A 27,912-nucleotide genomic window follows, 5' to 3' on the forward strand; every position below is an offset into this window, starting at 1 on the left:
TTTAACCAGACTCATCAAGAAAAAGAGAGAGATGATAGAAATAATAAAATCAGAAATGAAATCGAGGAAGTAACAACTGACATCACAGAAAAACAAAGGACTGTTGTAGAATTCCATGAGCAACTAAATGCCAACAAATTGGACCACCTGGGCAAAATGGACAAATTTCTAGGAGTATTCAATCTTTCAAAACTATTCAGGAAAAATCAGAAAACCTGAATAGATCTATTACAACTAATAAAATTGAATCAGTAATCAAAAAAATCTCCCAGCAAGCCGAAACCGGTTCGGCTCAGTGGATAGAGCGTCGGCCTGTGAACTGAAGGGTCCTGAGTTCGATTCCTGTCAAGGGCATATACATTGGTTGCGGGCACATCCCCAGTGGGGGTGTGCAGGAGGCAGCTAATCGATGTCGATATTTCTAACTCTATCTCTCTCCCTCTCTGTGAAAAATCAATAAAATATATTTTTTTAAATAAAAATTTAAATTAAAAAAAAAATCTCCCAGCAAACAAAAGTACTGGACCAGATGGCTTTGCCGGAAGTCCATCATCCTTACCTTATAAAAGAGTAATATGCAAATTAACCATCACTCTGCTAAAGCCACACCCATCAGCCAATCAGAGCAAGTATGCAAATAAACCTAACCAAAATGGCTGCAGCCACAGAGAGCAGTTGAGAGGCTTAGGTTTCCCCGGCAACGGAAGCCAAGCTTTCCACACACCCTGGCTGTCCTAGGCCTCCACTCAAGGATACAAAGTTTCAATTATAGAAGATAAATCCAAGAAAAATGGCAGCAATCACAGAGCTGGAGAGAGCAGGGTAGGGTTGCCCCCAGTAATGGAGGAAGCAAAGTTTTCCACCTGCTCTGGCCAGCCCAGGCCCCTGCTTAAGGCTACAAAGTTTCAATTATAGGAGGTACATAAGTCCCAATAGAAATGGCTGCCAGCCACTGAGCAAGCAGGAGGCTTGGCTCCGCTCCAGGCTACAAGTTTCAATTGTAGAAGGTAAATAAATTCCAGATCAGGGTTTGGGTCACCAGGGGGCATGACTGGCCTGCAAACCACCACAGGCCCCTCACCCAGGTCGCTCCACACCCTAAGGGAACCCTCACCCTGATCTGGGATACCCTTTAGGGCAAACCAGCTGGCCCCCACCCAAGCACCAGGCCTCTATCCTATCTAATAAAAGAGTAATATGCAGATTGACCATCACTCCAAAACACAATATGGCTGCCCCCATGTGGTTAAAGATCCTGCCCCCATGTGGACACAAGATGGCTACCACAAGATGGCCAGCAGAGGAGGGCAGTTGGGAGGCACTACACCTGCAAGGGAGGGCAGTTGAGAGGGACCAGGCCTGCAAGGGAGGGAAGTTGGGGGTGACCAGCCTGGCAGAGGAGGGAAGTTGGGGGCAAACAGGCTGGCAGGAGAACAGTTAGACATCAATCAGGCTGGCAGGGCAGTGGTTAGGGGGTGATCAGGCCGGCAAGCAGAAACAGTTAGGGGCAATCAGGAACTCAGGCAAGCGTGCAGTTGGGAGCCAGCAGTCCTGGATTGTGAGAGGGATGTCCGACTGCCCATTTAGACCTGATCCCACCAGGATGGGGCCTAAATGGGCAGTCAGACATCCCTTGAGGAGTCCCAGATTAGAGAGGGTGCAGGCTGGGCTGAGGGACACCCCCAACTCCACCCCCGTGCATGAATTTTGTGCACGGGGCCTCTAGTTGTTTTTAATAGAGAACTGTGGAGAGGGAATTTGGAGGACTAGTCAACCTTAATCACTCTAGGGCAGTGTTTCCCAAACTTCTCTCATGATGAGAATCACCTGGTGGAGTTGTTAAAACACAGATTCCTGAATCCCAACTAAGAAGTGCTAAACTAGAATTTTTGAGAACATATAGGTAAAATTGCATACCTAACTTAGTGCTCTGTATATAAAATCTGTCTTAGAGCACTAGTTAAGTATACAATTTTACCTATATGTTCCCAAAAATTCTAGTTTAGCACTTCTTAGTTGGGATTCAGGAATCTGTGTTTTAACAACTCCACCAGGTGATTCTCATCATGAGAGAAGGTTGGGAAACACTGCTCTAAAGGGTCAGAGCTAATTATTAGATATTGGTAGTTGAAGAAGCCCCCACCTGTTAGTAATAAATTCACTGATTGGCTTTTATTGGAGTTTCCTATCTAGGGGATATGAGTGTATCCTATAATTTTAATCATAATAAAAGGGATGGAAAAGCCAGAGCGAGTAGTAGTTCTCCCACTGGAGTTGGACTACCGCCTGGCCCCCATTTCCCAAATTAAATCTTTTCAAAGTCTCTTTTTCATTTGTGTGCGACCTTCTCCAGAACCCAAACCCTGAACCGGAACTCTGAATCAAGTGGGATGTAACAGGGGCGTCCACATGGCTTCACAGGTGAATTTTACAAATATTCAAACTGTAGGGAGCAGCTCTAGAGTTAAGCCTTCCAGCTTAGAGGGCACAGCCCTCTTAGCATAATTAAGCTTGACCTTATGGTCGCCCCCTCGTTCTGTCCTGGGTAGCTAATGGGCTGTGGGAGGTGCAGCGAGTGCTGCCCAAAGAAGTGAAACTCACAAGACCATTGTAACTATGGTGACCACTACCTTGTTTACCCTGACTAGAAAATAAAGCCTCAACTTGCTGAGGATCCTTCTCTGTGGCCTCATCCAGGCACAGGAGATCCACGGAGCCCCAGCTATATTCTCTTTGTCTGTTTTTTCTTTAATCTTTAGCCGACCTCAACTCAGGCTCACCGAACCCTTGGCCGCACTGGCATGGCACACAAACTATTCCAAAAACTTCAAGAGGAGGGAAGACTCCCAAGTTCATTCTAGGAGTCCAGCATATCCTAATTCCAAAACCAGATAAAGACACTAAAAACAAAGAATATTATAGGCCAATGTCCCTGATGAAGATAGATGTAAAAATCCTCAACAAAATATTAGCAAACTGGATCCAGCAATACACTGAAAAAAAAATCATACACCATGATCAAGTGGGATTTATTCTGGGGATGCAAGTTTGGTACAATATTCACAAATCAATAAATGTGATAAGCAAAATGAAGGGTAAAATCACATGCAAAAAAAGAATTTGATAAAATCCAACATCCATTTATAATTTAAAAAAAAAAAAAATGGTCATACTTCACATAATAATGGCCATATATGGCCAAGACTGGTTTGGCTCAGTGGATAGAGCATTGGCCTGCGGACTGAAAGGTCCCGGGTTCGATTCCAGTCAAGGGCATGTACCTTGGTTGCCGGTACATCCCCAGTAGGGGTGTGCAGGAGGCAGCTGGTTGATGTCTCTCTCATCGATGTTTCTAACTCTCTATCTCTCTCTCTTCCTCTCTGTAAAAAATCAATAAAACATATCTTTTAAAAAATAATAATAATAATGGCCATATATGATAAACCTACAGTCAATAGCACACTCAATGGGAAAAAATTAAAAGCATTTCCCTTAAAATCAGAAACAAGACAAGGATGTCTGTTTTTCCACTCTTGTTCAACATAGTACTAGAAGTCCCAACTACAGCAATTAGACAAGAAGAAAAATTTTAAAGGCATCCAAATTGGAAAGGATTAAGTAAAACTGTTATTATTCACAGATGTCATGATATTGTACATAGAAAACCCTAAAGACTCTACCAAAAAAACTACTAGATCTAATAAATGAATTAAGTAAAATAGCAGGATACAAAATTGATATTGAAATAGGTGGCATTGTTATACACTAATAATGAACTATGACAAACTATTAGTTATACACTAATAATGAACAAAAAAATATATATAAGGTACCTAGGAATAAATTAAAACAAGGAGGTAAAAGAAAATTACTGGAAATTGAGGAAAATATAAACAAATGAAAGTATATACGATGTTCATGAATTGGAATAATTAACATCATTAAAATGCCCATATTCCCAATCCCAACACAATTCCTTTTAAAATACCAAGGGCATATTTCACAGATCTAGAACAAATATTCTAAAAATTCATATGGAACCAAAAAAGATCCTGAATAACCTCACCAACCTTGAGAAAGAAAAACTAAGTTGGAGGAATCATGATATCTGATATCAAACTATACTACAAGGCCAGTGTAATCAAAACAGCCTGGTTCTGGCATAAGAACAGGCATATAGGTCAATGCAATAGTACAGAGAACCCAGAAATAAACCCACGCCTTTATGAGCAAGTAATATTTGACAAAGGAGGCAAGAGCATACAATGGCCTAAAGGCAGTCTCCTCCAAAGAAAATGAAGCAGAAAGAGCCAGAGCTGCACCTGCTCATACTCTGCCTGGACAACGCTGGCAAAACAACTGTCCTCAAGAAGTTCAGTGGAGAAGACATCAACACCATCTCCCCAACCCTGGGGCTTCAACATCAAGACCTGGAGCACCGGGGAATCATGCTGAACATCTAGGATGTTGGCAACTAGAAGTCCCTGCAGTCCTACAGGCAGAACTATTTGAGAGCACTGACTGCCTCATCTGGGTGGTGGACAGCGCTAACTGACCACCAGCGCATGCAGGACTGCCAGCGGGAGCTCCAGAGCCTGTTGGTGCAGTAGCGCCTGGCTGGAGTCACCCTCCTCATCTTTGCCAACAAGCAGGACCTGCCTGGGGCACTATCTTCTAACGCCATTTGCGAGGCCCTGGAGCTGGACTCCATCCGAAGCCACCACTGGTGCATCCAGGGCTGCAGCGCTGCTGTCACAGGAGATAACTAGATGACATTTCCAGCCCCATCTTCACAGCCGACTGAGCCGCTCCAGATGCCTCCACCTTGCAGTATGGGCCCCCCTCCCCCTACCGCAGACCCTCACCAAGCACCACCCAGGGGAGGGTGGGAATAAGCCAGCCCAACTAACACTCCAGGCCCCCTTCATAACCTGCTGCTGCTGTCCACTGCTGCTCTCCAGCCAGCCCAGATCCCATGGCGGGTGGGCTACTGCCCTGGCTGTCACCCTGGCTCATGACCTGGCCCATATGCAGCTGCCATTCCAAGAGGCAAGGGCTGAGGCTGGGAGGGGGCTGCCTCTGCTGCTGAGACTGTGGCCTCGTCCTTGCTCAGCTGTCAGAATAAACTGTTCCTTGTCCTTGTTTCTGAAAAATAAAAATAAAAATAAAGCAGTCTCCTCAATAAATGGTGTTGGAAATATGGACAAGTATAACAAAAAAAATGAAATGGTTACTCAGCTATGTCCTCTTCTAAGTGCTTTACATATATTAACTCATTTAACCTTCCCAACAACCCTAAGAGGTACATAGTCTTATTATCCGAAGGACCTGTCAAGGTTTTGTACACTAGATCCTGAATTCTTCTAGTTTCCTCCAATATTTAGGTAGAATTCTCCAGAATTCAGGGGTCTTCAAACTACGGCCCTCGGGCTACATGCGGCCCACAGAGGAGTCTGATCCGGCCCGCCAGGTTTTTTGGGCAGTGAGCGCAGCCGAGGTGTTACAGTAGGAATTAGTAGTTCATATAGTCCGGCCCTCCAGCTCTCTGAGGGACCGTGATCTGGCCCCCACTTTAAAAAATTTGAGGACCCCTGCTCCAGATGAACATCCGATTTGCTCCTAGTCTTTTGACCTGGAATTACTAAGAAACTAAAACTGCCCTTTTTCTAAAGCCATGCAAGCTAAAACTGGACAGCTGAGTAGTAACTTTAGAGAGATCACTATCACAGCTGATATGTGGACAAGCTTTGTGTCTGTTGGTATGTGGGCCACGCAGATCATCAGAAACATTCAAACTGCAAACCAAGGAAGTCTATCAGATTGCACTGCTTGCCCTCACTCCATCTAAAGAAGTTTCAAACCCGACATCTAGAATCATCTCAACTGGCTGTACTCCAAACTCAGAAACCGAATTTATAATTTACTCAAACTATTAACCTTGGTTTTACTTTTGTTTCCACAGGAATTTTTTTCCCATTAGATTACCTGGTTCTCACAACCTATTGAGGCCTAATTTAGACGGAAGCTCACCTGCAGTCCATTTCCTGAAATAAAATATTCTTATGTTCATCCCGTCATAAGTTATCAGGAGGATATATGTTTGCTAAAATAGCATGTTGTGCCTATGTAAACAACTTTTAAAAAATTGAAACCCACTTGATTTATTTGGTTGGTTAAATCCTTGGCTATTAGTCTCCCCGTGTTCATCACATTCACTTTTCTAATATGTTATATACTCTCAAAGATTTTAAATGTCTGTCAGCAGCCACACACATGCCAAATGGTGTCTATCAGAATCAAACAATTGAATGAAATCAACAATAAACACATAAATGATGAAGGTGGTGGCTTCGTGGCTCCCTGGCCTGACTACTCAACCAATGGGAACATCAGATATATGATTTTTCAACCTGATCAGGTCAGCGGTGGTAACCAAGAGTAATGCTGCAGTGGTTGGTCATACTCTTGGCTTGCTGAGAGAATGCCCAAAAGAGGGGAATGATTAAAATCAAAACCAAACAGAAACCAGCCTTGATTTTCCCTGAGCAGATAAAACCAGTTTAGTCATCCAAACAAGCTCAATTTATCTTATGTTGTAAGACTAACTTGACGTGAGTCATTTCTTGCTCATGCCTCTGAAAATCATAAGCAAAACCTGAACTGTGTGCCACAGTTGATATGAGGAAACCACTGAAAATTCTAATATTGCAACCAATTACTGTGAAGAATAGCCACTGCTTTCCTCACTACATAAGCTGCTTTCTAACAATATAACCATGGTCCTCATTTCATGTTTTGGTTTAAATGCCCCCTGTTTTTGCAAACTGTCTTTTTGGTGTGTGCACAATAAATTTTTTTACTCGTTACTACTTTAGTGATTGCTTTTACTTCTGCCGTTTGTGAACTTTGACAAGCTTTTATTTTGCTTTCTCCCCACCACTTCTTTAATTTGATTTAGTATCCTATAGCAAGGGATTTATCAGTTCTCTCAAAGTAGATCAAGCACAGACTCGACTTGTCACACGCCTGGAGCCCTGCCTGACCTCCACTCCGCATTAGCCTGCCAGAGGGCTGAAAACCACAACTCCCAAAAGGCTTTGCGTGCCTGGGGGGCGGGCGGGGCGGTCCCTTCGATTGGTTGGCCCCAAAGCCCTGTGCCAACGATGATTGGCCTGGCCTGAGAAGGAGGTGGGGCTAAGGCCATGCGGGAATCGGAGCAATGACGGGCGAAGACCGCGGGCTGAACGTTTGGGTCCAAACTCCAGCCGCAGACTAGCAGCTGGAACTTGAGGGGAGGATGGCTCGGCCGTACGTTTGCGCGCTGACCCTGGCGGCTACGCTGCTGCTAGGGATCGCCACCGTCCCCAGGTCCAAGGGCCTGAGGGACGCCGAGCATCGGTGGGCGTCGCGAATTCCTTCTCAGTTCAGCCAAGAGGAAAGCGTCACGATGAAGGAATCGCTGAAAGGTGAGCCTGGGTCGCCTCCGCCCGTCCCTCTCCCCCAGGCCCAGCTCAGTACCCCGCTCTCCTGTCACATCCGAGTGTCCTGCACATCGCAGCCCAGCCTCGCCCCCATCCCCACCCGTCATGGTCGTGCCGGGGCTTAGGGACGCCGCCTCTCCCACAGGCCTGACTTCTGGGGTCTCCGTGTTTCCTGCCTCGTCTGGACGTTCCCAACTTCGCTTCTGTTGGCAGGGCAGCCACTCACCCTAGCCCCTGCTGGCCTTTTTATTTGTAATTTTAACCTTTAGAAGTTGTGTGTGTGTGTGTGTGTGTGTGTGTGTGTGTGAGTGTGTGTGTGTTTAAGAAACTTTTTATTGTGTTCAGGTTTTATTTTGTTGGTCAATTCATTCTGCTCATTTAGATTCCACAAATAAGTGAGATCATGTCTTTATCAGATTGGCTTATTTCACTTAGCATAATATTTTCCAGGTCCATCCATGCTGTCCCAAAGGGTAAGAGATCTCTCTTTTTTCTTTCTTTCTTTTTTTTTTTTTTTTACAGCTGCACAGTATTCCGTTAAACCTCTGTGTAATTTTAAGGTGAAATGACCTTAATCTTATCATCTACACGGAAATTGAAGGTTAGCTCACTTAAATGATCTTCCCCAGAACCCCACAGCAAGGAGTGGGCACTGGGTGACAACACCTAGCACCTATAGGACCCACTGGACACCAGATGGCTCCAGGAAGGGATGTGGAGGGTGTTCCTGGAGTGTGGCATGTGCCTAATTTCTTCTGCTAATTGAAGGTCATCTTTCCCCTAGACCTCAAACCAAGGCTTCAGTTCATCTGCCTTTTGAATCTGCATTTTTCCAGGAGAAAAACAAAAACTTCTGTTGAGTGCTAGATCCTGTGGGATAATGAGGTCCTTCTTCCCCATTGGGCTTGGCCCCTCTCCCCCTTCATTAATTAATGGATTAAAAGGAACTACCTATGCAGACATGTGCAGGCAGCGGGCAAAGGCAAAGCCCTGTAATTGAATACAAAATGTGGGGACGCTGGAGTGATAGGCCTGAGGGCAAAGCCGGGCTCTTTGAAAGCGTAGGATAAGTAGGATAAATCGTCTTCGGAAAGGCATGGGGCCGCTGCTCATCAGAATCTCTGCACAGAAGAAAGCAAAAGTAATGGTAAGAACCTAAAGTGGGTTCTAAACCTTAGATCAGCACAACTGAGAACTGAACAGGGGACAGACACAGTACCTGAGTTCACATCTTGGTCTGCCTCTCATGTAGGCAGTTTATTTCATCCTTTTGAACCGTGGCTTCCCCATCTATGTGGTGGGCTGTGATGTAGGGCTGATCCTTAGGAAAAAAACTGAGTACAGACATAAGTTTGTCTTTGAGAGGCCCTCCCTGGACTTCAGGCTTCTCCAGGTGCATTTTCCCCGGTGTGTTTTGGGGTAGCTGCCTAATCAAATATTATCATAAGTCCTGTTTCTCCTCCCAGTGGTGTTTGAATTTTGATAATGGAACTTTTTTAATTTTTTTAATGTAAATTCTTTATTGTTTAAAGTATTGCATACATCTCCTTTTTGTCCCATTGACCTCTCCCCAGCCGCTCCCACCCCCCAGCACATGCCCTCACCCCCCTATTGTTTGTGTCCATTGGTTATGCTCATATACATGCATACAAGTCTTTTGGATGATCTCTTACCGCCCCCTTCTCTCCTCCCCCACCTCCCCTGTCTTCCCTCTTAGGCTGGATGGACGATCTGTTAGATGCTTCTCTGGCTATGGCTCTATTTTTGTTCATCAGTTTATGGTGTCCATTATATTCCACAATGAATGAGGTCATGTAATATTTATCATTCTCTGACTGGCTTATTTCGCTTAGCACAATGCTCTCCAGGTCCATCCATGCTGTTGCAACTTTTTTTTTTTTTTTTAATTTTAATAATGGAACTTTCTAAGAGTGCAAACACTTCCTGGCTCAAAGGGATGAGCCTATTGGCAAGTCAGGAACTGAGACATCTGGGGAGGGCAGATGAGATTCTTTAGGATTGAAGAGCTTATTTGGGAGCCTCTAAATCTAACCCCTTCTCAGGTATGGTGAGCAAAAAATAAAAATAAAAAAATAAAGCAAAACTGCCTCCTGAGAGACCAGAGCGCGCCTCTGGTTAAGCCAGCCCATGAGTAATAAGCCTGCTCTCTGCACACAAAGCCTCATTCATGGAGGGACTCAGGACTGTGGGCTCCTGATTCATCATAGGGATGATGGTTTCAGAGGCAGCGTGAGGCCTTGGGGAGCAATTTATAGCAGCAGCTTCCCAATCAGTGCCAGGGTCCAAAATCTACTCTCCTCCCCCTCCCTACTCTTAGGTTTTATTTTCCTTTGGGAACCATATTAACCTAAACAAACCTGTGCTTAAATACTGGTCCTACTACTTCTTTCAGGACAATATGAGCAGCTCTAACCTCCCTATCCCCCCCCCCCCCCACGATAAGATAATGAATGTAAAATCTATTTTTATGCACAGAAGGTTGTGGGAAAACCAAAGGCTGTGGTCCTCTGTAATCTCCCATATCTGACTTTCCGACTCCGGCAGGTGCCATCCGGATCCCAACGGTGTCTTTCAACCCCGGGGAGTTCAACACCACAGCCCTGGCTGAGTTTGGAGAATACATGCACAGAGGTCAGCCACGCAGCGTGGGGAAAGGGTGGGGGAGTTCGGGCTGGGGACACAATGCTATAACAAGGTGATCAGTGTCAGTCAATAAAACAGAGGGTGGGGCTAGGAATTCCTTCTTTCGGTGCAAGTTTCCAGAACTGTGCCCCATGCTTCACACACACACACACACACACACACACACACACTCACATATACACACACAAATGCACTCCACCTACACAGGCCCTACTTCATTTCGAACATATTTCTGAGTTTCTAGGCAGTAAGAAACCTTGAGCTATCATATTGGTCCTCTCTCCTCACCCCCACCACCCATGAGCTGGAGAATGGGTCAAGGGGGAGAAGGAGATTTGGAACTCCCTGCTCCCCGTATGAAAAGCTCCTGGAGAGAAGTTAGGCCACCTCCCTAAATCAGATAAAAAGCAGCCCCTCCAGAGAGGTGCTGGTGTCGGGGAACGGAGCGGAGTGGGGGCGCGTGCGAGGCCGCCTCCGCGCCTGGCGACCTGTAGGGCTGAGGCCAAGGACGCCCTAGGCCTGACGAGGGCGCAGAGCCAGCGCCTGGAACACCCAGAGCCCTGGGGCGAAGGCACTGGGCCCGCCCCGCCAGAGCAGCCGTGGACACGGGGTTAGAAGGGGACGGGGAACCAGCCGGAGGCCCATCGGGTCATGCTCAGGGGCACTGGGGGTGCGCGGCCCGGCCTCGCCCCCAGGAACCCGCCGGGCGGGCACGTGGGGTGCCGGACGCTGTCTCCTGAGTCTCGTTTTTTAGAGAATTCCCACCAATAAAATGTCTCCTGAACCTCAAAAAAAAAAAAAAAAGCAGCCCCTCCAGAGTTGTCGGGGATGGGAGAAGCTGGCCTGGAGGCAGCAAGTAGACCCCTCTCTACCTGGGCCAGGTCGCTCTGGGACCAGTGCCCAGCGGCCAGGCTGAGGCCAGGCTGGACGTCTGCAGTAAATAGGAGACAAAAATACGGAACTAAATGTACAGTGACAGTCAGCTAGACAAGCTGGCTGACAAAACAAAAGCATAGTCTACTTCGGGCTTCTGCTTCCAGGTATCCCTGTTGGTATTTGTGGAGTCTTCCAACAAAGCCCGGAGGGAGAGCAAAGCTTTTCCTCCCTTGTGTCTAAGGCCACCTGTGTTAAGACTTATCTGTGACCTGAATACTAATGGGAACATTCACACCTGGGTGCGGAAGTGTGGCCTTGTGCTGGACAGAACAATCTTTTATGTCCATGTGACACAAACAGTAGGAGTACTGTTTTGTGGGGGGGTTTTGGTTTTATATATATATATATATATATATATATATATATATATATATATATTTTTTTTTTTTTTTTTAATTGATTTTTCACAGAGAGGAAGAGAAAGGGATAGAGAGATAGAAACATCAATGAGAGAGAAACATCGATTAGCTGCCTCCTACACACCCCCGACTGGGGATGTGCCCACAACCAATGTACATGCCCCTGACCGGAATCAAACCTGGGACCCACTGAGCCAAACCGGTTCTGGCAGGAGTACTGTTTTTTAAAAAGAAAATATCTTCAATTTACAGGCAAGGGTCATGTGCGGTTCCAAGTAACTTGGATACTAGGGCCTCCTCTCTTCAAAACTTAACACATCCCTCGTTTGCAGAGCCCTATCCCATGTACTTCTGACAACATGTTATATAGGGCAGACCAACATCTTGAGCTATTGACTGTCATAATGGTGGAGTCTTGACATGCACATCACTGTATAGAAATTGCCAATTGAAATATGGAAAAGACAAATTTCAGAGATTGTGCGGGCAACTCAGTAATCAGACTGGCTTTGTCCCAGAAGGCTTCCTAAAGAAGTCTACTTTTTATAAAATATATATTTTATTGATTTTTTTACAGAGAGGAAGGGAGAGGGATAGAGAGCTAGAAACATTGATGAGAGAAAAACATCGATCAGCTGCCTCCTGCACGCTCCTACTGGGGATGTGCCCACAACCAAGGTACATACCTTTGATCGGAATTGAACCTGGGACACTTGAGTCCAAAGGCCGATGTTCCATTCACTGAGCCAAACTGGTTAGGGCTACTTTTTTTTTTTTTTTTTTTTTAAGAGCAGGGCACCAAATGGTGGGAGACCAGAGGAAACTTAAATCTAACTTTCTCTCCCTGCTTTCCATCCCTTTGCTTCTAGTCTTTCCTACTGTGTTCAGAACCAGCTTTATCCGGCACGAAGTCGTGGGAGAATACAGCCACCTGTTCACTGTCCAAGGCTCAGACCCAAGCTTGCAGCCCTACATGCTGATGGCTCACATCGACGTGGTGCCTGCCCCTGACCAGGACTGGGAGGTGCCCCCGTTCTCTGGGTTAGAACGTGATGGCTTCATCTATGGCCGAGGCACACTAGACAACAAGAACTCTGTGATGGTCTGAAACGCTATATTCCCTCTGCCTTGGGGCCCTAAAGATCAACCCAGGGATTTGGGGGGCGAGGGGGGAAGGGTGGGAGGGGGTAGAGAGAGGTGCTCGGCTGACCCCTAGGAGGCAGGAGGTCATGATGGTAGAAAGAACCTTGGCTCCATGAGACCTGGTTCCAGCCATCAGTTTGTCACTTTCCTTTTCTGGGCCTTGATTTCTCAATCAGAAAAAATAAATAGGGTTCAGAGTAGATGATCCCCAGAGACCTTTTCAGCTCTGACCTTGATAAATTTATACTTTTGTCCAGATGGTGAAGGTTTTAAGCAGAGCTCTGCTTTCCTACATGCCATCCCCCCAGGACAATTTGAAATTTAAAGAGAATCTAGCCAATCCTAGTCACACTAGCGGTGGTGCAGGTAGCGGAATGTCTCATGCCCAGGTACTCCCACTAGATAATAACCCTTTCCCTCTACTGTATGCTTCTGTCCCCCAGGCCATCCTGCAGGCCTTGGAGCTCCTGCTGATCAGAAATTACATCCCCCGAAGATCTTTCTTCATCGCTCTGGGCCATGATGAGGAGGTAGAGCCTCTTCATCCTATACCTATCTCTGGGACCCCTATGGGCCGCGGGGTGGGGGTGTCCTCACCCAGACCAATTTGCTCCCCAGGTGAGGGTCTTCAGGATGTGGTGTGGTGGTTTGCCAACTTCTTGGTGTATCTGTGTGCCAGAACTATCTAAGGCCCTTGACCAAAAGGCAGATTCCTGGGCCCTGTGTCATAGATCTGAATTTGTTTTTAAAAGACTCTTTTTTTTAGAACAGTTTTAGGTTCATGACAAAATTGAGAATATAAAAAGATTTCTTATATACTCCCTACCCCCACACATTCATAGCCTCCCCCACCTATCACTTCACCGTCCCCTACCAGGGTGGTACCTTTGTTCAATTGAACCTATATTGCCACATATCACCCAAAGCTCGTAGTTGACATTACGGTTCACTCTTGGTGTTGTACATTCCATGGGTTTGGACAAATGTACAATGACTTGTGTCCATCATTATCATATCCTACAGAGTATTTTCACTGCCTCTAAATTCCTCTGTGCCTGCTTATTCATCCCTCTCTCCCTCCTTTAACCCCTCTCAACCACTGGTCTTTGTTTTAATTTCTATTGTTGAGAGTATTACAGATGGCCTCTCTTTTCCCCCATTGTCCCCCCTCCACCCAGTTCCCACCACCCTACTACAGGCTCTCGCCATCCTATCGTCTGTCCATGGGCTGTCCTTGTATGCATACAAGTTCTTTCGTCAATCTCTTCCAGTCTCCCTCCCTCATTCCCTCTGAGTTCATCATTCTGTTCCATGTTTCCATGCCACTGCTTTTATTTTGTTCATCAGTTTAGTCTGTTCATTATATTCGATATATAAGTGAGATCATGTGATATTTGTCTTTCTCCAATTGGCTTATGTCAATTGCATAATAATGTCCAGGTCTCCCCATGCTGTCTCAAAGGGTAATAATATATCCCTTTACAGCTGCATAGTATACCATTGTGTAAATGTACCACAGCCTTTTTATCCACTCATGAGCACATGGGCTGTTTCCAGATCCTATCTACTGTAAATAACGCAGCTATGAACATAGGGATCCATATATTCTTTCTGGTTGGCATTTCAGGATTCTGAGGATATATTGCTAGAAGTGAGAACACTGTGTCAAATGGCAGTTCCATTTTTAATTTTTTTTTAGGAAACTCTACACTGTTTTCCATAGTGGTTGTACCAGTCTGCATACCACTGATGTTTTCACTCTCTCCATAGTTTTGCCTTTTCCTGAGTGTCAGATAGTTGGAATCATATGGTAGTTAGCCTTTTCAGATTGGCTTCTTTCACTTAATGATACACATACGGTATATCTGAATGTCTAGCTCACTCCCTGGTAATATCTGCGACAGGCAGGTGGTCCGTCAACTAAACTTTAGGAAACATTGGTGTGATGCAACGAGAAATAACAGGGAGATCAATGAATATGTGTGATTTCCAGTGATGCTGCTTACTTTGACCCTCAGCAAATTACTTCATTCTCTGGGTCCCAGTTTCTTTATTTGTGAAATGTGGCATGTTTGGCCCTTCCAGCTCTGACATTCCAGGAATCTGTGAGGCTGTATTGTCCAGAGCCCTGCCCCCACCCCTTTTCTCCAAGGAGGAGATCGGGCAGGGAGGTATTGGAGCCCCTGGCTAAGCTGAATGGGTCTCCGTTAGCTGTCTCTGGAAGTCTGGCTGAGAAAGATTGTGGCTCCGGGTTCAATATCTGCAGGTGTCAGGGGCACATGGGGCTCAGAAGATCTCAGCCCTCCTCCAGGCGAGGGGTGTCCAGCTCGCCTTCATTGTGGATGAGGGTAGCTTCATCATGGATGGTTTCATTCCCAGCCTCAAGAAGCCCTTTGCCATGTGAGTAAAGCACCCCTCCCCTGCCCCCCTCCCCCAGGACTTTGGAAGGCATTCCCACCCATCTGCGATGACCCAGCCTACTAACTGTAAGCTATGCTGAAACAGCTATATTGTACTCCTCTTGCTTTAATTTCCCTGAGTTGTGACCAGTTCTGGACTCCCCTTCCCCCTCCTCTTCTTAAAGTGTGGATTTCTTCAAGTAGCATGAAGCTGACCCCCTCGCCCACTGTGCAGATTGGTCTGTGGGCCTGTGGGATAAGTTAAGGTGAGAAGAAGACAGGAGGGCCCTCTCTGATCCTTCCCTGCAGGGTTTCGGTCTCAGAGAAGGGTTCACTTGACCTCATGATGGAAGTAAACTCGACTCCAGGCCACTCCTCAGCTCCTCCGAAGGAGACTAGCATTGGCATCCTCGCAGCTGCTGTCAGCCGGTGAGCAACCCCTGGCCCTGCTCCCTCGGCCGGGCTCAGGATGGAAGCCCTGGCACTTGCCCACTTTGAGTTTGAGTGTCCTGTCCTGAAGTGGGGCTGAGAAGCCAGTGTGAGGGCTGCAGGAAGAACAGAGCCACCAGTACCCTGACAAGAGCTAGAGGTCAGAAGGAGACCCACCCATATGGCAAGCAAAGGCCAGCAAACAAAAGCTAGGTCAAGTATCTGGACAAGGTCCAGACCAGAAGTTAGAAATACAAGCCGGCAATGACGTCCACTGTCTAAATTCTCCACCTGCCTGAGAAGAGGACAGAGATAAATAAAGGCCTCTGGGTGTGGGCAAGGACAGGAGGCTCTGTACCAGTGTTCCCCTCTATCTGGGTGTGTGTGTGTGTTTTTTTAGCAAAGTGGAAAGAAGAACTATATTTATTGAATTAAATATTCAACTGACTATCTACCATGTTCAGGCTTTGTGCCTAGTCGCGGGCATAACAGTCATGGAAAAAACAGACAGTTTTTCCTCAAGTAACTCACAGTTAGTGGAAGAGACTAACAATTGGGCTACCGTGTGGTAGGTGATATGGGGGTTGGGGGTGCCCTAATTCAGATGTGGTAGAAAAGACTGGTGGTGAAGAGGTGGTCTTGCTTGTGTCCTGAGATCTTTGAATGGTTGATTGGTGGAGGTGAATAGGAGACCTCCTGGCCAGGCCCACATCCTGTCTCCCTCTTCCTCTTCAGACTGTGGATCTCTGCCTGGGGTTGGGTAAGAACTCCTCTTCTCTTCCAGGCTGGAGCAGACACCGATGCCGAACATGTTTGGAAGCGGGCTCTTGAAGATAACATTGCAGCAACTGGCTACGGAGGTGTGGGGAGAAGTCTCACGTGCTCCTGGGCAGCCGTGGAAGAGGAGGAAAGGGTGGCAGAGAAGTCACCTTGAGAGTAATACAAGGGCCCTACGGCGTGCCAGTGCGCTGCCCGTTCTCACCCGTTCTCAGCCAGTGGCTGAGCCAAGACACAAGGATCTGGCTTGTTCCTTGAGGTTCTTGGTGCTTAGCTGAGACCCTAAGACCTCACACACCCAGGCACCCTTTGGGAGCCGGTTCTCACTCATCCTTGAGGTTACCGCTGAAGGCCCTCAGGCAGATCCAAAGCAGGAAGAGCCCCAGGCCTCAGGTACAGAAACCCTGTTACGCTGACCTGCTTCTTCTTTCTTTCAGTTTTCCTTCCCTGTCAATGTAATCTTCAACAACCTATGGCTATTTTGGCCCATTGTGAGCAGGTAAAGTTTTATCTTTCCTTTCCTCACACACCCTTACCCCAAATCTACCCACCACCCATCCCCTCTCCTAGGCTCTATTGGGCCTAATAATGGTTCCTCAGCCACCAAACACTATACGTAATTCATAGACAGGACATCCCTCCTAGTCTTAAAGACCTCTTCAAGGTTCAGGAAAGTGGGTGGTTCTCCAGCCCATTTTCCCCCCAATGGACAATATCTGATTTTAGTCCTTTTGCTTAGATTAATGGAGAGGGACAATATATCCAATGCGCTGGTCAGGACGACTACGGCAGTCACCATGTTCAATGCAGGGATCAAGGTAACATCGCTTGGGTTCCTCCCATCTACCTTGTCCTCACTGCCTGCCACCCCTCCATTCCTTGTCTTTCTCCCCTGGCTCCTCCCTCATCTGGTTACAGTTGGAATAATAGGAAGGCCCAATGCCATCAGTTAGGTAAGCCTCAAGAGCCAGGGTTCGAGCTCCTTGTAGATGGTGAAGGCACCACCAAGGATTACCGAGGCTCACGGGGTTTTCTGTAGACCTGCTTTCATGTTCAGAGCACTTTGGAAGGTATCAATGTTTCAAAGTGCTCTGTACACATGCACACACACAAAAAGAGTTCTAGTTACATCTCATTTGTAACAGCCCAGTTCTCCTGTCCCTGGCCTGGTGCTTTTTTGCACATACCAGTTAAAAGAAAGATATGCAATTGGGGAATCTTGTTTTCTCATGGCCTCTGAAGGGGGTAAATGCCCTCCATCACTTAGCTCTCTTCTCCAGTTAGTCCTGGTTCTTCCTGGAGGCAGAGGACAGAGTCCAATTTCGCAACTGATGTGGGAAACCGCCAGCAGCAGCACCACCACAATCCCCTTAGGATCAGACCTGCCGTGATGGGCCTGTGAGGCTCCCGGCGCCCTGTCCTGTGGACGCACTAACACTAACTCTTGCAGAAAGGTCCCAGGCCCCCTGGGAAGGAGAGCAATTACAGAAGACTGCCAATGGCGCCCTCCCAGGGCCAAAGCAGAGGTGCCCAGCATCACAGAGGAAGTACTCTTGTTCTGAGCAGTGCTCTGTGGTGCCCTCCAGCCCTAAAGCAGACACACCTCTAGCTCTGAGCACAGCCACATGCCCAGGGCCCAGGGAAGACAAGGGGCTGACTGAAAAGATTAAGCCCGGTGAACACAGACAATAGTGCGGTGAAGGCCTGGGGAGAAAGGGGAGCAGGGTGGGAGGGGTCAGTGAGAGGGGCAGGGGCACCCGAAATGCTTTAACAATAAAGATAAATTATTAAAAATATTAAGCCCCTGACCTTTAAATCAAATCAGCTCCCTCTCCCTCCTCCTGGTGGCAGTTGGCATTTCCTGTGCAGGAGTCGGGTGTAGGAATTTGAGATCGGCTCAGGCCAGGCTGTGTATTTCTCCCTCTAGGTGAATGTCATCCCCCCAGTGGCCCGGGCTACAGTCAACTTCAGGATTCACCCGGCACAGACAGTCCAGGAGGTACGTACCCGATCTTCCTGAGGACTGGTCTGCCATCCCAGGGCTGGCCCAGTCTCTCATTTGTTCAACCAATATTTTTCAAAGGCTCCCGGATAGGATAGGCTATGCCAGTGGTCTGCAAACTCATTAGTCAACAGAGCCAAATATCAACAGTATAACGATTGAAATTTCTTTTGAGAGCCAAATTTTTTAAACTTAAACTTCTTCTAATGCCACTTCTTCAAAATAGACTCGCTCAGGCAGAGGTATTTTGTGGAAGAGCCACACTCAAGGGGCCAAAGAGTCGCATGTGGCTCGCGAGCTGCTGTTTGCCAACCACGGGGCTCGGAGATTCTGTGGTTTGGAGAAACTTGGAGTCTGGAGGTGGGCAATGAATACTAACAAATGATAGTAGCAAACAGAGTGGGCTTGCTCTGTGTGTGGGCCTGTCCCAAGATAGACACACACTCATTTAATCCCCACCACCACCCTATGAGGTAGGAATTGTATTATCCTCATTTAATGGGGAAACTGGGATGGGCAAGGAACATGCCCAAGATGACCCATCCAGCAGCCTGGTTCCAGACTCTGTGCTCTGTGCTTTAAGCTACCTCACTATACTATGATTATAACAGTCCGGGACAAACAAGTGAAAATAGGACCAGTTCAGAGAAGGAAACTGATGCTACCCTGTGAGGGTCAGGAACGTCTTTTCTAACCACTGGAAATCTGAGCTGGGACTTGAAGGACAAAAAGTACCCGGCTAGAAGTAAGGCATGTAGAGTAAGGCTCAAGTGAAGTAGAGCTGAAGAGTAGGATAAATGGGGGGAGGGGGCGGGGGGAGAATGACGGGAGATGGACATGGAGGCGCAGTTTGGAGATCAAGGCCTTGTATGTCATGCTGATGAGTGTGGGCTCTCATTGTGGGCAGAAGGGAACTGTCAGAGGGCTTCCAACAGGCCAGTGATCTGCTCAGATTTGCTTAGGGAGTGATGATGGCAGCAACGCAGAGGAAGTGAAGGTCTGAACCAAGGCCATGGTCATGCGGTGGAGAAGAGGGTGCCTGCAAGAGGTCTGAGAGAGAGAGAGGTAGGCGGTGAGAGAAAGGTGGGGTGGCTCTAAGGTTTTTTTCATCTGGGTAGTTGGCCCGGTGCTGATCCCTTTAACCAAAGTAGGGAAATCAAGAAAAGGGTGTTCACGGAGAAATATAATGATTCAGAAGGTTGAGAAGCTCATAATATATTAATAGATAATTACAAACACCTCAGGTCTGAAGAGAGAATGGACCAGAGATACAGACTGGAGGGCTGTTAGCATACTTGAAACCTCTGGCATCCATAAAGTCTCACAGGAAGGATATGTACAGTTAGGAGAGAAGAGGGTTGATGACAGAGCCTTGCAATGGTCTGCCACAAACATCAACTTCAAAACGATTGCAATGAGTGAGTAATGGCAGACTGCGATGAGTGTGTGACGAAAGGGACAGGTGCTCTTAGAGCATATCATGAGGAACCAGACCTTGTATGGGCACTGGCAAGGCTTCCCGGAGGAAGTAACATTTGCGCTGGAAGCTGAAGGGTGAGTAGAATTTACACAGTATTTGACATCCACGGGAAAATCTAGCTCATTTTAACATCAGGTTGAGCGAAAAAAAATTCAAAAAGTAAATCTGACCCTTCAAAAAATTATCAAAAGGGGCAACTGAACCACTATCAGGTAAATAACACATCCCCAGAGTTAGGGGAAGGCAGTGTTTCCTGGGTGTCTGATGCAGTTCATCAAGGCTCAGCCACACTTAGGTGTGCGCGGTCCTTTCTCCCCGAGTCCTTCCCCGCGGAAAGTTTTGCCGTCACACACGGTGGGAGGCATACCCCTCTCTGCGGAAGGGGTGTGGGTGGAGACAGGTTAACAGCCTGCCACTCCAGGGGGGTTGGGACTCATGTGAGCCCCGGGCGCTGTTTCTTTTCATCAGGTGCCAGCCTTTGTCCCCTCCCTGGGGGCTCGTGGGGCCAGGAAATCACCGAATTCCCCTCATTGAGCTTCTTTCCACCAGTTTTTTTCCAGCCTCATTCCCACTCCATGGCCTTTTCAAGGGCTTGTTTCCACCAGCTGGGGCTTTCATCTCCCCAGGCCCTGCCGCCCTTCCCTCCTCTCTCGTCCCCTGCCACCGTGGCTTTCCTCCCCGGTCCATCTGATGAAAGCCCTGGAATCCCCAGGCCCATCCTGCCCACCTGCCCCGTGAGGAATGGAAAGCCTCCACCATCCCCAACACGCACAGCACCCTTTGTCCCGGTCCCTCCACTCCCTCGTGCCCCAGTTCCATGCGTCAGGGACACTCCCTCCCTGCTGGTCTGAGGGCCGCAGGTACAGAGCCCGGGGCTGGTCCTGAGGAAGCACAGACAGCTCCCGGAGTCCTCTTCCTCCGCCTTTACTGCTCTTTCCCACGTTGTGGGTGTAGATAGGTCTCCGCAGTCTTCAGAAATACAATAGGCCACCGGTGGGAAGGAGGGTTTGTTCTGAATGGGCCTCGAGGGATAGAAATAAGACCATTGGGAAATGCTTCAGGGAGCCCCCCTTGAAGGAGAGTTTGGGTATATGGGTCCTGGGATGGTGATGAGCTCCTGAGAGACAGGATGTCCACTCATCTAGAGGGCAATACGGAAGATTCCTTCCTTCCCTCCTCCATCCCCCAAGTGTTTTTGAATGGCTACTAGGAGCTAGACACTGATAGGAGCACTTGGGGAAGTGGTGACAAGATTCCCATTCGAGTGGTGCACAGGCTGTCGTGGGGAAGACAGCATCCATCAAGGGATCAATGAACACAGTGGTTTTTTAAAGAGATAAGTATCACCAAGAAAGTTATAGGATGACTAGAGGCCCGGTGCATGAAATTCGTGCATGGGAGTGTGTGTCCCTCAGCCCAGCCTGCACCCTCTCCAATCTGGGATCCCTCCAGGGATGTCAAACATCCCTCTCACAATCCAGGACTGCTGGCTCCCAACTGCTCACCTGCTTGCCTTCCTGATTGCCCATAACTGCTTCTGCCTGCCAGCCTGATCACTCCCTAACCACTCCCCTGCCAGCCTGATTGATGCCTAACTGCTCCCCTGCCAACCTGATTGCCCCTAACTGCCCTCCCCTGTAGGCCTGGTCACCCTTAACCGCCCTCCCCACAGGCTAGATCACCCCCAACTGCCCTCCCTTGCAGACCTGGTCCCTCCCAACTTCCCTCCCCTGCTGGCCATCTTGTGTACACATGGGGGCAGCCATCTTTGACCACATGGGGCAGCCATCTTGTGTGTTGGAGAGAGAGTCAATTTGCCCATTGAGGAATGGAAAGCCTCCTTGTGTGTTGGAGAGACAGTCAATTACTCTTTTATTGGATAGGATGTGTCACAAAGTGATTTTGGGGGTGGGAGAGGAGCACTGAGCAGCTTTAAATACAGTGGTCAGCCCCTCATAGCGGGCATTTATGTTGAGACTGAGAAGGAGCACAGACCTGGGGAACAGATTCAGGCAGCAAGAGCACTGCCTGTAATCGCCACAGAGGTGATATTGTGCTGGGTGTTCATGATGTGTCTAGTAGTATATTCTATCCTATGAAGAACATGCAATACCAAAAAAGGGGGTGGGAGGGTTTGGCTTCCAGGAGGTCATATCTCAGTTCATTACAAGAAAGACATTCATAGCTGAGTTGCTCCAAGGTAGAATGAAATAGAGCACGTGATGGTGAGCTTTCTGCCACTGGAAGGGTTACAGCACAGGCTGGATGACAACCCGTCAAGAATGTTACAATGAGCAGCCTTACCCCAAGATGGAAGCTGGACCCACCAGTTTTTGAGTATTCATTGTCCTTGCTTTCAACTAATTTATCATCCACTTGAAAGTAAAATATATGTTCACAGAAAATAGAGAACAACATACTATTGTAGGAATGTGCTATGAGGGCCATAGGAATTTAGAGAAATGAGAGATTAATGTGCTCTAAAGTAATTTGGGGGTCCCTTAGACCATTGGGGGCGTCCCTCCTCCTAGTCCTATCCCTATGCCTCTGTTTATTGCCCAGGACAGTCCCTCTAGTCTAAACAAGCAACTAGCATCTAACAGTCACTGAGCCTTTACTATGTGTCAGGCCCTGGCCTAAGCACATTACATACATTCAGTAATGGCCACAACCACTTACCAGGTAGGCGCTACTATTACCCACATGTTAACAGATGAGCAAGCTGAAGCACAGAGAGGTGAGGGGGCTTTCCCAAGGTAATACGACACTGAGTGACTGTCTGAGGCACAAAGTTTGGTGTCATCTTCGGTTTTTGTACATACCCCTTTCCATGTTCAGACTGCTTCTTGCCTTTTCTCCATCAGTTTCATATCCCTCCTTCAAATTCTGGGTCAGGATTCATACCATTAGAGAATTCATTTTAAACTAGAGGTCCGGTGCACAAATTTGTGCATAAGTGGAGTTGGGCTGGCTAGGGGGAGGGAATGCAGGCGATTGGCCAGCCGGCCAGTCCTGCTTCGCCCCCTGGTGGATCTCCTCCTGATCGAGGGGACAATTTGAATATTAGTCTTTTATTATATAGGATGAGCCCCGCCCTTCTTGCTAGCTCTGCTTCTCCCCACTGCAATCTGGATGTACTGTGGAAGCAATTAAATGTTGTCTTTTTTACTAGGTTTAGACACCCAACCCAGTGGTACTGACTGCCTAACCCTGAATAAGCCACTTAATGAGGCAGCTCCCAGGATTAATTTTATTGGTCCACATCTTTTAAATTTCAGGTGTTCAACACTTCTTGCATGCCTTTAATGTTCTTAGTACTGGAAGTAAAGAAATGAGGTAAACTCGAGACTTGCCTTGAGTCAGGAGTGAGGTGAGCCCCAGCCTAACAGCTAGTGAGAAGACTGAACTCTGGTGGCCTCTCATTGGGAGTCCAATCTGGGTGCCCTCTTCAATTTCTGGGATCAGGGATCTAAGTAATTTGGGTCAGGGGGGACAGCAAGCACAGTCCCAACCCACCTCAAAGGGAATGACTTCAGGAAACTCCCAGTGCGTCAAGAATATGCCAAGACTATATATTTTTGTATTATTGTATTTGGGATATAAGTGCTAGAGTGAAAATAAGCCCCTAGTCAATCCTTCCTCCCGCCCCCAATCCAAAGTGGGGTTATTGGTTTGGTTCAAATGGTGGCTTTTAAGCCAGAAGTAGGAACCCTCATTTCCTTTCCAGACTCAGCTCCTAGCATGCTTCTAGGAAACACTGGCCTAAAATGGGCACTCTTGAGATAATGCCCCTGTTTAGGTGATCTCCAACTATGGAACACACCCCCCCCTCCCCAATCCAGGGCAGACAGTTCTAAAGCACCTGCTGATCCAGTGGGTTGAGACTAGTGCTGGAGCTTTCCCTGCGTGGCTGGGTGGGTTTGGGGGCCACCCTAAGGCAGCCTCTTGGTCCAGTCCCACATGGCTCCATGTGACCTAATTCTCAGGGTCTGGTCTGTATCCTGCCAGAACCTTTCCTGGATTCATCTCCAGTCATTTCAGACTGAATTTTTCTAGGAGCTTCCTCAGGTTCCTTCCTGAGGAAAGGAGGCAAAGAGAAAACTTGAACACCGGTCCCCCAACTCCTGACTTTTTGTCTGTGTTGAACTCATCTTCCTGGTCCCAGTGCCATTGATTACAAACAGGAAGCAGGGATGACCAGAGAAGGGAAAGCAAAGTGTGACCTGTTGTTCATCACCTGTCTGAGATCCCCAGCTGGTGGAAGGTTGAAGTGAGGTCAGCACATCTATTCCCCTGGAGATGGTTGAGCTTCGCATTCTGCTGACTCCTACCACCTTACTCAGCCCATGACTCATCACCCAAGGAAAAGAACCATCATTTCCTGATTTTCCAATTCCCTTCCTGCCTCCTGGCTCTGAGGCAAGTCTCCCAAACATGTAGCGTAAATTGACTATGCTGTAGATCCAGGAAGACCCGGCTCCTCTATCTCCTGTAGCCAACTGGCTGAAGTTAGGTCCCAGTGCTAACATGAGTCTCCTCTGTAACTTCAGAGCTCTGCCTTGCTCAAGAAAAACCAGGACTGTTTAAATTCCCATAGTACTTGGATAGCAGTTTAGTAAGAAAACATACTCCTTTTGTGTCCTCCCTGAAGGTCATTAAACTAGCCAAGGATATTGTGGTTGATGATCGGGTCCAGTACCATGTGTTAGAAGCTGTTGAGCCCCTGCCTGTCAGCCCCTTTGATGACCGGGCCTTGGGCTACCAGCTGATCCGCCAGACCATAGAGTCCGTCTTCCCGGAAATCAACATTGTTGTTCCAGGTAATGACTTCATCAGCTGTGGCTGGAGGGAGGTGGGGGCTAGAACTGTTTTCTATCCAATCCCCTACCCCCACCCCAGCTGTTGAGCCTAAAAACAGCTGGCTGCTTCCCCTCCTGATGGGTCTCCACCCCCCTTCCCTGGAGTGGAAGTGAGAAAGCAAACAGGAAAGGAGCAGAAACAATAAATTAGGTCATGTCAAGCCTGGGTTCTTAGCTAACCTAGACCAGAGTGAATGGAGGAGAGGATCAGCCCAGAGTCCTCCTCCCCTGGAAGAGACGTGGAGGCAGCTGAGTTTCCCCTAGTCTGGTTCTGATCCATTTTAGGATACAACTCAGCAGCAAAGCTCAGAATCAGAAGCCCAGCAACACCACCCAGCCTATACCATTGGCAATTACACCCTTCTCTCGCAGCTACAGTACCTCTATGTACCTTCACTGTGTAGACAGTGGCTCTTAAATTTAAGAGTGGAAAGGGCCAAAACCGGTTTGGCTCAGTGGATAGAGTAGGGGTGTCGAACTCAATCAGAGAAGGGGCCAAAATCTAAAATCCAGCCTAAATCGCGGGCCGAATGGTTTACTGAACAGTCATAAACTGACAATGTCATAAACTGACAGCGGAGTGCAGTGATGACAGCGCGGTGCGGGCCACATAGCAAGGCCTGGCGGGCTGGATTTGGCCCGAGGGCCTTGTGTTTGACACATGTGGGATAGAGCATCGGTCTGTGGACTAAAAGGTCCCAGGTTCGATTCCAGTCCACTGGTTGGGGGGGGAGAGGGGGCGTGGGGTGCAGGAGGTAGCTGATCGATGTTTCTCTCTCATCTATGTTTCTAGCTCTCTATCCTTCTCCTTTCCTCTCTGTAAAAAAAATCAATAAAATATATATATATATATATATTTTTTTTTAAAGAGTGGAAGAGGATCCCCCTAGGGAACTTACAAAAATGCAGATTACCTGGACCTATACCCAAAGATTTGGGTTAACCAGCTCTGGAGAGGAACCTGGAATCTGCATTTTAAGCAGATATCCCGGGGGATTTTAACACCAGCTAATGGCTGACCACAGTTGGAGAATCTGTGGTCTGTGTTGTGAAGAGAAAATGCTCTGATGTCCGGTTTCTTTATCTGGGTTTAATCATGGATCCCCTCAAACATTGTCTAAGCTCATACTTAGGACCTACCCTTCTGCTAAGCATGAGCCCTTAAAGAGCTTGCTGTGAAACTCTACATCCATAAACTCGAGCATGAGAAGAACAGCAACCTTGGTTTTTTTTTAATCAACTTAAATCTGACTGTAAGCCCCACTCCTCAGAAGACAGAGGATGAGAATAACAGGAAGTGATGTTCCATTTAAGAAAATCGCATTTTATACAGTAAAGTTCCCCCAGGGTGTTTCTTTTTGATCCAGGACAGTGGTCGGCAAACTCATTAGTCAACAGAGCCAATTATCAACAGTACAACGATTGAAATTTCTTTTGAGAGCCAAATCTTTTAAACTTAAAACTTCTTCTAACGCCACTTCTTCAAAATAGATTTGCCCAGGCCATGGTATTTTGTGGAAGAGCCACCCTCAAGGGGCCAAAGAGCCGCATGTGGCTCGCGAGCTGCAATTTGCCGACCACTGATCTAGGATGATACAGATGAAAGTGGAGGCAATACAGAAGTGATATTTCTGGATACCTGCAGGGGTTGGCAAAAGTAGGTTTACAATGCTGAGTACACGAAACACAGAGTTTATTCTTTTATTAGTATGTATTCTTATGTTATATATTTTTCTAAAAACTTATTTTTTCTCACCCCGTCGATGTCTAAGCATACCTAGCTATGGGTATGAAATAAAGGTACTGACCTCCATGGTCATCGTGGAGAGAGGACACAGCTTTGGGTCATTGAAGGGATAGCTCACTAATGCCCGAGGGAGGATCTTCCATGTTTCTGGCTGAAATGGTGTTTCAGTGAGATTCTGACCACGGGTAGGCTAAGTGGCAAATATTCACAGCCGCAGGCTCCCAGGAGGGCCCAGGTCTTGCTCTGCAGTGACCTAGGGGTCCTCATTTTTCAGCCAGCCCTCCACCAACCTCTTCCTTGGCTTGGTTACTCAGATAAAACCCGCTTCCTCTTGATCTTCCCTTTCTAGGTACTTGTATTGCTCAAACTGACAGCCGACATTATACAAACCTCACCACTGGCATCTATCGGTTCAACCCCGTCTACCTGACGCCTCAGGACTTCAGTGGGTGAGTGAGTAGAACAAGTTTGATACAACTGACCTGTCCCTTCCCCACTGCTTTCTCCTGGAAGACCACAGGATGGGAGAGGGCCAGGGTTTGCACAGACTGAAATGGAGACATTATAGAACCCAACGGGCCAGCTTTCCTCACCGCCAGTCTTGCCACTCCCCAGAATGTGTGGGAATTGGTCCCTCCCTAACCTCTTGTGTCCCTAATAATGTGGGGATGGGGGTGGCAGTGGGGATGGAAGTAGTGCTGGCTTTGAGAAAAATCTAGGTAGGGGCCCTGGCCTGAGAGAAAGAGAATGAGAAAGATCATTTCTCCTCAGAGGAGAAATTATCAAGTGAGTCCAGAACCGGAGATGATTTGAACTACCCAGGGGTTTATTAGTTACCCCCACTGTGGTTTTCCATGGGCTCCTAGGAAACCTCACTTCCTACAAATGGCCTCTCCACCTTGCCCACTTCCTACCCCAGAGGGTCAAAGGCCACTGGTTTCAGGGAGTATGGGGTGAGGAATGCTCCCCAATAATGCTTGTGCTTCAGCTATGGGCTCTCTCTTCCCCAACAGCATACATGGAATCAACGAGAGAATCTCAGTCCAAGCCTACGAGATGCAGGTGAAATTCCTCTTTGAGTTTATCCAGAATGCTGACATAGAACAGAGGCCAGTTTCTCACCTGCACGAATTGTGAGGTCCCGGAGCAGCTGGATCGGGGGTGCCTGACCCTAGGCCAGGACTAACCCAAGGGAGAAAGCCAATGTTGATGAAACTTTGGGTCAAAACCACATTGTAGCCCTGGCCGGGTAGCCCGTTGATTAGAGCATCACCCCGATTTTCAAGACAACGGGTTCAATCTCTGGTCAGGGCACATAGAGGAAACAACCAAGGAACGCATAAATAAGTCGAGCAACAATTCAGTGTTTCTCTCTCTTCCCCATCCCCCGCCACTTCCTCCCTTTCTCTGAAATTAATCAATAAAAGACAAAATAAGCAAGCACAAGCATGCACGAGCACGTGTGTGCACACACACACACACACTCACACTCACACTCACACTCACACTCACACACTGTAATACATCCCCACCTGCCTTGCTCTCAAGAACAAGGTCAGGGGACAGTCAGCAGGGGTCTAGCTTCTCCCTTCCTCTTGCTGTCTCCATTCTTCAACTGACCAGCACTTCCTGCCTT

General features: G+C 47.6%; 1 protein-coding gene and 1 pseudogene across 2 annotated transcripts; both read left to right on the plus strand.

The window, feature by feature from the left end:
- The first annotated feature begins 2,409 nt into the window (after nucleotides 1–2,409).
- LOC311613067 (ADP-ribosylation factor-like protein 2) lies at nucleotides 2,410–4,769 on the plus strand (annotated as a pseudogene). The gene is made up of 2 exons: nucleotides 2,410–2,421; nucleotides 4,293–4,769. The product of its transcript is annotated as an ADP-ribosylation factor-like protein 2 (transcript).
- A 2,410-nt stretch (nucleotides 4,770–7,179) lies between these two features.
- PM20D1 (peptidase M20 domain containing 1) lies at nucleotides 7,180–27,716 on the plus strand. Its single transcript, XM_084865412.1, has 13 exons — nucleotides 7,180–7,466; nucleotides 10,047–10,133; nucleotides 12,310–12,542; nucleotides 13,027–13,113; nucleotides 14,850–14,983; nucleotides 15,292–15,411; nucleotides 16,196–16,271; nucleotides 16,626–16,687; nucleotides 16,928–17,006; nucleotides 18,116–18,187; nucleotides 24,322–24,490; nucleotides 26,626–26,725; nucleotides 27,290–27,716. The coding sequence occupies exons 1-13, from the start codon at nucleotides 7,298–7,300 to the stop codon at nucleotides 27,411–27,413; spliced, it is 1,512 nt and encodes a 503-aa protein (XP_084721538.1). The 5' UTR covers nucleotides 7,180–7,297; the 3' UTR covers nucleotides 27,414–27,716.
- Nucleotides 27,717–27,912: the final 196 nt, after the last annotated feature.

This window comes from Pipistrellus hanaki (genome assembly GCF_964339955.1).
Source record: "Pipistrellus hanaki genome assembly, chromosome: 18".
Taxonomy (NCBI): Eukaryota; Metazoa; Chordata; class Mammalia; order Chiroptera; family Vespertilionidae; genus Pipistrellus; species Pipistrellus hanaki.

Coding starts and splice junctions, on each gene's coding strand:
- PM20D1 (XM_084865412.1), top strand. CDS start 7,298: ATGGCTCGGCCGTACGTTTGCGCGCTGACCCTGGCGGCTACGCTGCTG. Junction 10,134..12,309: donor TGGAGAATACATGCACAGAG/GTCAGCCACGCA, acceptor CTTTGCTTCTAG/TCTTTCCTACTGTGTTCAGA. Junction 12,543..13,026: donor ACAACAAGAACTCTGTGATG/GTCTGAAACGCT, acceptor TCTGTCCCCCAG/GCCATCCTGCAGGCCTTGGA.